This window comes from Cryptomeria japonica, chromosome 1 (assembly GCF_030272615.1).
Source record: "Cryptomeria japonica chromosome 1, Sugi_1.0, whole genome shotgun sequence".
Taxonomy (NCBI): domain Eukaryota; kingdom Viridiplantae; phylum Streptophyta; class Pinopsida; order Cupressales; family Cupressaceae; genus Cryptomeria; species Cryptomeria japonica.
This window is the reverse complement of record NC_081405.1, coordinates 529,220,704-529,229,166: the sequence shown is the minus strand read 5'-3', so window position 1 is coordinate 529,229,166 and position 8,463 is coordinate 529,220,704. Positions and strand designations below refer to the sequence as shown.

At 37.1% G+C, this 8,463-nt stretch overlaps 1 protein-coding gene across 1 annotated transcript; it reads left to right on the top strand.

Moving 5' to 3' along the window:
• The first annotated feature begins 268 nt into the window (after positions 1-268).
• On the top strand, positions 269-6,459 carry LOC131059909 (pentatricopeptide repeat-containing protein At1g18900). The gene is made up of 2 exons (XM_057992963.2): positions 269-631; positions 3,512-6,459. Exon 2 carries the CDS (start codon positions 3,515-3,517, stop codon positions 6,296-6,298), a length of 2,784 nt encoding a protein of 927 aa, XP_057848946.2. The 5' UTR covers positions 269-631; positions 3,512-3,514; the 3' UTR covers positions 6,299-6,459.
• The last annotated feature ends 2,004 nt before the right edge of the window (positions 6,460-8,463 follow it).

Sequence of the window (8,463 nt, the reverse complement as noted above, 5' to 3'; positions counted from 1 at the left end):
CTAATAGAATGATAATAATAATAAGAACATTTATGTAAATCTTATACTTTAAATCAAATAATCACATTACAAAGTACCTAAGATATAATATTGATTTAATAAATCCCCAAATTCTTGGAAACAAATTCAACCATTAGATTACCTACCAAAAATTATTTGAAGAAACATAGCCGACGAGCAGACGGCGTCCCGAATCCCTATAGACGTGGAACCAACATTTCCAAGAGCTTTCTGAATCCGTACACCCAGTGAAAAAATCAGTCCAATAAGAAAAAAGAACAAATTTTTATGCAGGAATTGCCGAGCCTGAATTTTTGGGTGCCGAGCCTGACTTTTTAGGTTCGCCGCAAGACATGCTAAATAAATTAATGTCTGTCATGGCTCATTGCATTCAGTCTAGTGTGGTGGTGACATTTCATTTCATGGCCATGGCCATGCACAGATATTCTCATCACAAGATCACCTGATCATCACCATGTTTATGCTTCCATTGTTGCTTTCTCCTATATGCTTTTGCACGGCTACATGAAACATCAAAATGTTTCCATTGAAGGAGGGAATTGTGCTGAACTAGAATTCGTCTTCTGTACAAGCTTTTACTCATTCCCAGCCAAGTGAGCACCTTTTGGAGGTAAGATCTTATTCTTCAATCTCAGCGGGTAGAAGTTGAATTTTTCTGTGTGTTTCATCAGTTTGCATTTGGTTATTTAGCAAAACATTGCCCTGTATAAAAGCACAGTTTGCTCACAATGCTCTCTGGAGGGCTCTTCTTGTTCATCCTGACTTATGGGTACTGCAAAATACATATTTTATTGACACCATGAACCAGTACAACTGAGTTTTAAGGGATCTGGTATATTGCTTTTATGGACTTGGATCCTGTTGGTACTGGGAAAAACCAGAAATTAATGGCCGCCGTAGTCTACTGGAAGTTTTATGTGTTGTGAGCATTGTACCTGGTTTTGTTTGATAGCATCTGAAATTCATGTTGGTCAAGATCTGGCGGTTGGAACTTGCAGCTTTTTCCCCATAAGTAGTGCCCTTTCTCGTCTAAGCGCCCCCAAATATGTTTCTCTGCGATCTACTTTTTGTTGGGTAACCGTATTTTCTGACAAGTTTTGGGAAACTGGTTGGAAACTGACTATTGTCAGAACTAGCACAGGGACAAAGTAATGTAAAATAAGTGCTATTACATAGGTGCTATTACATAGATGGCCTGCTATTGTCCAGTCTTCAGATATTCGGCAGAAAATGCAATTAATAATATTTCACTACTTGAGATGTTAATGGAGAATATGTTTTTTATATACTAGAGAGGCATAAATTACAAATTAGTACAATCACTTTCCATTAGCGCATGGTTTGCAGCCGCTAATGGAAGCCGTAATTGTGGTGATTTGGTGGCTACGCCAAATTGTAGGAGAAACCTCTTCGGCCCTGCTAACAGTAAAATCTCTGTAGTCTCACCTTCGAATGAGGGTTTGCCCTGCCCAATAGGGTTCCAGCTCAAAGGACCTCATACACTAATCAAAATTAACAAATGGTTAACAGAAACAAACATACATAAACACAATCCTTCCATCGGCAGTATGGACAAATAAGGGTATCTACTTCGCAAACCAGGAGAGTGTAACCCTCATCATGATCTGAGGGAGAGTTCTCTGAGAGAGCTTCCAGTAGGTCATAGATATTTGCCATAATGCAAGAATGTTGTCTGTGTAAACTCTGACTTGTATTTCAAGATTCGTCGATTAATAGGTAGCTGCATAACAATCTGATGACTGAAACCAGTTCAGCCATGTTTAAAGTTTAGATAGTTTATAAGCTAAGTCTGAATAAAAAGAAAAATGGAGAACTTCTTATGTAAAAGTGTAGAAATCTAACATAATACAGGGCAAGATTACAAAGTCTATGACCTAAAGTTAAATTGTTACAAAAAAATATTTGCAAAGCTACTCATATTGTAAGAGTTTTCTTTTAGAGAACAGTAGCCATTAGCATACTTAAAGGTTAGAGAAAATTTGCCTTGCTAATTGAACAGTCTAATAATGAGCAGCTGCATTGGTATTGACAAACTTTGATTGTGCCCTTCATGCAGAACTGCTAGGGTTAAGCATCATAACCTTATTAGCTGTTGCAATGCCAGGGGATGATGTACTCTGTGCAAACAAGTGCTTTTTTGTGTAGACTTTCCTAGTCTGTGTAGAAAAGGATCTCAACTGTCTGATTGACCCACTGGCTAAATAGGGATTCAGACCAGGATCTCAAATGTCTGATTGACCTACTGGCTGAATAGGGATTGGTTGGCATACAGTGCAGTAAATAAAGGCTTAGTTTTATCTTTTGTTTTTGATGAAGATACTACAGCATGATCCTTGGTGGTATGGATCATAATATCATATCCTGAAGTTTTCGTTGCTTTACATTGATATAGTTTGGACAACCAGCTGAAAGCATGACATGCCAGTTCAGGACACAGGGGTCGAGCGTCCATTTCTTAAACTCAAATACATTATGTTAATATGCTAGCTGGAAGGTTGGTATTCTGGAAACCTCCGTGTTTATTTTAGATTTATGTTTTTGGCTACGGTTTAAGTTTGTTGTTTATGTGCCTCCTTATCAACAAATAGGAACAATTGTATCGCTACCCCTGTTATTATCTCTTTGGAGATGCTTTACTGTTAGTCCCCCCCTGAATATTGACAAGATTAGTTGAATACCCTTATTTTTGCTTTGGTTCAACAATCTGAAAATGCATAGATGTTACTTTTTGATGCCCATTTCCTCAAAATGATCTGCTATATTGTCAACTAAAGTTTTAGATTTCTGGGAGTTTTCATTTTGTCTAATTTGGAATGCATTTATTTCCACCTTACAGAAGCTATATATTGGTTCATCTAGTTAAATTCCCTGATTTTTTTTCATGGCTGAACAATTTGAAAATGCATAGGAGTTGCTTTTTGATGTCTGTTTCTTCAGAATGATCTGTTTTATTACATCAATGTTTCGGATCATACTATGTCATCCATTTTTGGGGTTATCCTGTTGATGAATCATGGAGTGTGATTTGAAATGTTGATGTAAAACTCTGCTATACAGTTCTCTCCAAAAGCTGTACAATTATCATTGTTATGGACTCTAAATTCCTAATGCTTCTATTTTATCTATTCTATTGTCAGCTAAAGTTTTTAGATCTCTAGAAAATTTATTTTTGCTCTATTGGAGTGCATTCATTTTCACTAACAGAAGCATGTTTATTGTAGCAGAAATTTTAAATTGTTAGTGATCTCCTTGCTGGTTTCTGTTACTAAGGATCTAATGAGTTTAGTCTTATGAAGTGTCTGTGTTGTTGTCACCTATTAGACTGCTAGTTTAAATTTGTTCTGAAAAGATCTCTCATGAAATTTGTACATCGAGAAATATTTAGAGCACCATACAGCTGTGGATTTCAATGACTATTGATTTATTATGGGGCTTAGCTGGTTTTTGTAATTGTCATTCCTGGTTACAGATAATGTTGAGGTCAAAACAGCTGCTTCATTTTGGCAAGGGTGCCAGGTCCTTAATAGTATCTGGTGTGCGGAATAATTCTTTGGATGGAGGCTCAGCTTCTTCCCCTGAAGATGACAATAACGTCCCCAAATCCCGTTTCAATAGCTCAACCGACTCTAGCACCCACAGATATTCTCATTTGTCATCCTCCAAATTTAGTAATTCAAATGACACGACAAGACCATCCTTCACGAGTGATAAATATCCAAGTTCAAGAAGTAAAGTTCCTCCTGAAGTTGGCATCCCAGGAGCTGAAAAAGAAGCTGTCAAACAAGAAGCTAGTAGAGCTGTAAAAGTCCAAAATGCTGCAGAATTGGACAATTCTATTTCAACAGAAGTTCCTGATAATTCAATTGGTGGTGGTCTTAAGGCAGTTAAGCATCTATCTGTGTCGAGTGATGCTCAGGAAGCAGCATGTCCCCACAGTAGTATACAGTCAGGAGCCGTTAGAAGGAAACCAACATCGCCTAACAGTTCCTCCAAGTCATTTTCAGCATCTTCAACAGGAAAGAAAGAGTTTCAGAAACAAAATGCACCAGAAGGATCAAGCAACTTATCAAAAACACAGAGGACATTTTCGCAGGAGTATGGGGAACATTCACCATATTCTAATTCTAGGCAAGATGCACCACCATTAAGACAAGAGTACTTACCTGGTGTTCAGGGACAGAAGCAACAGTGCTTTAGTTCAAATCCCTCAAAACATACTTATCCCAAGGGATACTGCTCGACAGCCAATGTACAAGGAAAATCTGGTTTCTTACAACCACACCTTATCCAAATTTCTGAGGATGATGAAAGGCAATGTTTTGAGATTCCACTGGCTTCTGGAACAAGTTCTTCTCCTAGTCAATATGTGGGCTATAAAAACAATCCTGAAAGTAAAAGTAAGTGGAGGACAAGTAATGCAACAGATAAAATTCATCCTGGAAAGTTATCCACAAATGGGAATAACAGGGGACAACCTGAAAACCGCAGAAGAGGTATGAATAAAGGACATGCTGGAGGAAATAAGAAAAATGGAAATCGTTCTCAATGGGCTTCTCCTCCTGCCAAAGGGAGTTTAGTAGAGCAAGTTTCTAGTATTTTGAGACAAATGTATTGGGGACCTGCAACGGTTGAGGCATTGGCCAATTTGAATGCAAAGTTGAATGTTTATCAAGTAAATCAAGTTCTCAAACAGCAGCAGGAACCTGGCTTGGCTTTGAACTTCTTCAACTGGGCAAAAGGACAGGCAGGGTTTAAGCATGATGAACATTCGTACACAACCATGATAGGTATCCTGGGCCGTGCCAGGAGATTTGATGTCATAAATACGTTGCTTGATGAGATGCAAAAAGAGGGGTGTGAACCTACTGTTGTAACATATAATCGCCTTATACATTGCTATGGCCGTGCTAACTACCTAGGAGAAGCTCTGGACATCTTTCACAAAATGCAAGAAGCTGGGTGCAGACCTGATAAGGTCACCTATTGCACTCTAATTGACATACATGCTAAAGCTGGGTTTCTTAATGTAGCCATGGAAATGTATAGGAAAATGCAGCAAGCAGGTTTGACCCCTGACACATTTACCTACAGTGTGATTATTAACTGCCTTGGAAAAGCAGGGAACTTACCTGCAGCATACAAACTTTTTTGTGAGATGATTGATCGAGGTTATGTTCCCAATTTGGTTACTTATAATATCATTATGGATTTGCATGCAAAGGCCAGGAAGTACTCTACTGTGTTAAAGCTTTATAGAGATATGCAGAATGCTGGCTTCCAAGCAGATCAGGTGAGTTACAACATAGTGATGGAGGTTCTTGGACATTGTGGCCGTTTTGAAGAAGCAGAGGCAGTTTTCATGGAGATGCAGCAGGCAGGTTGGACACCAGATGAGCCAGTTTATGGCCTACTAGTTGATATGTGGGGAAAAGCAGGAAATGTTGATAAGGCAAGTATTTGGTATGCCAAGATGCTAAATTCAGGTCTCAGGCCAAATGTTCCGACATGCAATTCTTTACTAAGTGCTTTTTTGAGAGCACACATGTTCAGTAATGCACAAATGGTTCTGCAGACAATGTTACAATTAAATCTATTCCCATCTCTGCAGACATACACTCTGCTCTTAAGCTGCTGCACAAGTAGTGTATGTCAGCAAGACATGAACTTATTCTCAAGACTTTTGGCAAACACAGGCCATCCAGCACATTGTTTTCTTGTATCTTTGCCCACAGCCGAACCCAGTGGACAGAATATTAGGGAACATGCAACCAGCTTCTTTGAATTGATGCGCAGTGAAGATCAAGAAAGCAAGAGGGGATTTGCTGATGCAATAACAAATTTCCTCTACAAATCAGACCTCAAAGAAGAGGCAGGATTTGTCTGGGAAGTTGCCATGGAGAAAAATCTTTATCCACATGCTGTGACCCGGAAAGCACCAAAGTATTGGACAATCAATCTTCATGTGATGTCAATGGGAACAGCCCTTGTTGCCTTGTCACGAACACTGTCCTCCTTTAGGGAGAGGATGCTCATTTCTGGTGTTGGACCAGATCGCATAGACATTATTACAGGATGGGGAAGACGTAGTAGGGTTATGGGTTCTTCTCTAGTGAAACAATCAGTTGAGCATGTGCTCAACATTTTTGGTTCTCCATTTTCTGTTGAAAATGGAAATTCGGGGTGTTTTGTTGGCCTTGGTAAGCCCTTAATTGAGTGGTTGCAAGAATCACCTGTTGAGAGGATGCATCTACTTTAAATTCTTTCATTTACAGGGAAACCAGTGAACAACATTTTTTATTATGCATGCAAAGAGATATTATTTACCATCTCTGAGTTAATTTATTCTAGGCATGTTTATTTTCAAAGATACAATTAACTTTATGTTTGACATAAGGAGTAAAGATACTGTTGAAATCATGTACTAGTTTTTTGAATTTTGTCAAGACAACGAATTTTACAATCCATTGAATTTCTTCAGTTTTTGGACTGATGTAAGAGATGGCGAACAGTCTTCCATGTAAATACATGACAGCACTTCAAAGCATTGCTACCGTTTGAAATGCAAATACCTACTCTGAAAATACCCGTTTTTAATTTTTTGGTTTAAACTTTCACATTTAGTTTGCCTCGTTTAAAATTGTCCTGAGAATACCTTAATGTACTCTGTCAATTTCCTGGTAAATGACTTGTTGTTTGTATAAAATCATTCTTACTTCTATGATAGATAACTTTGAGCATTATGCTATCAGCAGGGATTTGAGCATTTGTTTCCAGCATAAACATAAGTTGATTGAGGAAGGTGTAAAATAACTTAAGAATCAATCCTCTAGTTAAAGTGGAGCTATGTGAGGTTGCTAACGAGGACTCGTAATGAAGGTCAAAACTTCCTGTTGATTGGTCACTGGGAGACATACAGATGAAGCTACCATCAGGTAAAGTAGAGCCCTTCCAGTCTCCAATGGACCTGGGCTGGTTTATGTCTGTAATTGGCATAGTTTCAATAATGTCCTGATTAGGATTTGATCTAAAAAAGATTGTATTATATATTTATATATATGTATGTATGTATATGTGTGTATATATATATATATATGTATGTATGTATATGTGTGTATATATATACATACATATATATATGTGTGTGTGTACATATATATATATATATATATACATGTGTATATATGTATGTATGTATGTATGTATACATTTTTCTTATGGAAACTCAATAGATGATACATATATATATATATGTGTGTGTATGTATATGTATATACATATGTATATATGTGTGTGTGTGTATACATATATATACATGTGTATATATATGTGTATATATATATATATATGTATCTATACATGTGTATATATGTATGTGTGTATATATACATATGCATATACACACATATATATATATGTATATGTGCGTGTGTGTTTGTCTGTATATATGTATCATCTATTGAGTTTCCAAGTGAAAAATGTGTGCAAGTGAAAAATGTGTGCAAGTGAAGAATTTTGAAATGGCTGAAAATTTCCATGAGAAAATTCTGTACTAGTTAAGAATTGAGAAAATTCTGTACTAGCATATTAGCAGGTAACTTGATTATCAAGCATGTTGCGAAAGATTACAGACATGAAGATCTTAAAAGAAACAGAAGAAAATATTATTCTCTGCAGATGATGTTATTAGTAGTATGCTGCCATCAGGTTGGGACTCTATGCTGATACATCTCTTTTAATTTCTGCATGACTGTCGATGTGTTGTCCATTGAGGACAAGATTTTGAAAGAACATTGCGCTTACACATCCTGAACCCATGCTACTTGTGACTTATGTCTATTTATTTCCTATTTATTTCCTTTTTCTAATATTGTAAACCTCAAATGGAAGATTATTCATCTTTTGTAGGTTGAACAAGGAGGCCATGCTCACCTATTTAGTTATAATAAAATTGTTCTCAGCTGATCTCTGGTTTCTTATAGCTCTTTAAGATGTAAGCAGCATTGTGTGGATGTTTTATTTGTTGCCAACATCTAACCATATGTAACAGACTCAAATGTTTTCATTCATTTGGCTATTTAGATTCTTTGGTTTACTTAGGCTTGACAGATATATGCTTCCTATGTGCTAGGGAGAAGCCGACTAAGGTTCACCAGGTAAGATCTATACATTTTAACTAATTTAAAACTCACTAAATCTGGTACTCTAATAGTACAAAGGAGCACCGAGGAGTGACAAGATCTCATCGTGTGTTGTCAAGGTTTTCAAAATTATAAATCCTTATTCCTGGGGCAAAGGAAACTTTTGGATTTAAGTGATGAATTTTTGAGATAAGGGTTCGTTTGAGATCTGTGAGACTCTAGCATGAGATTTTATCAACATAGGATAAGGGTTTCAAATGGAACATCACATACAAATATATTG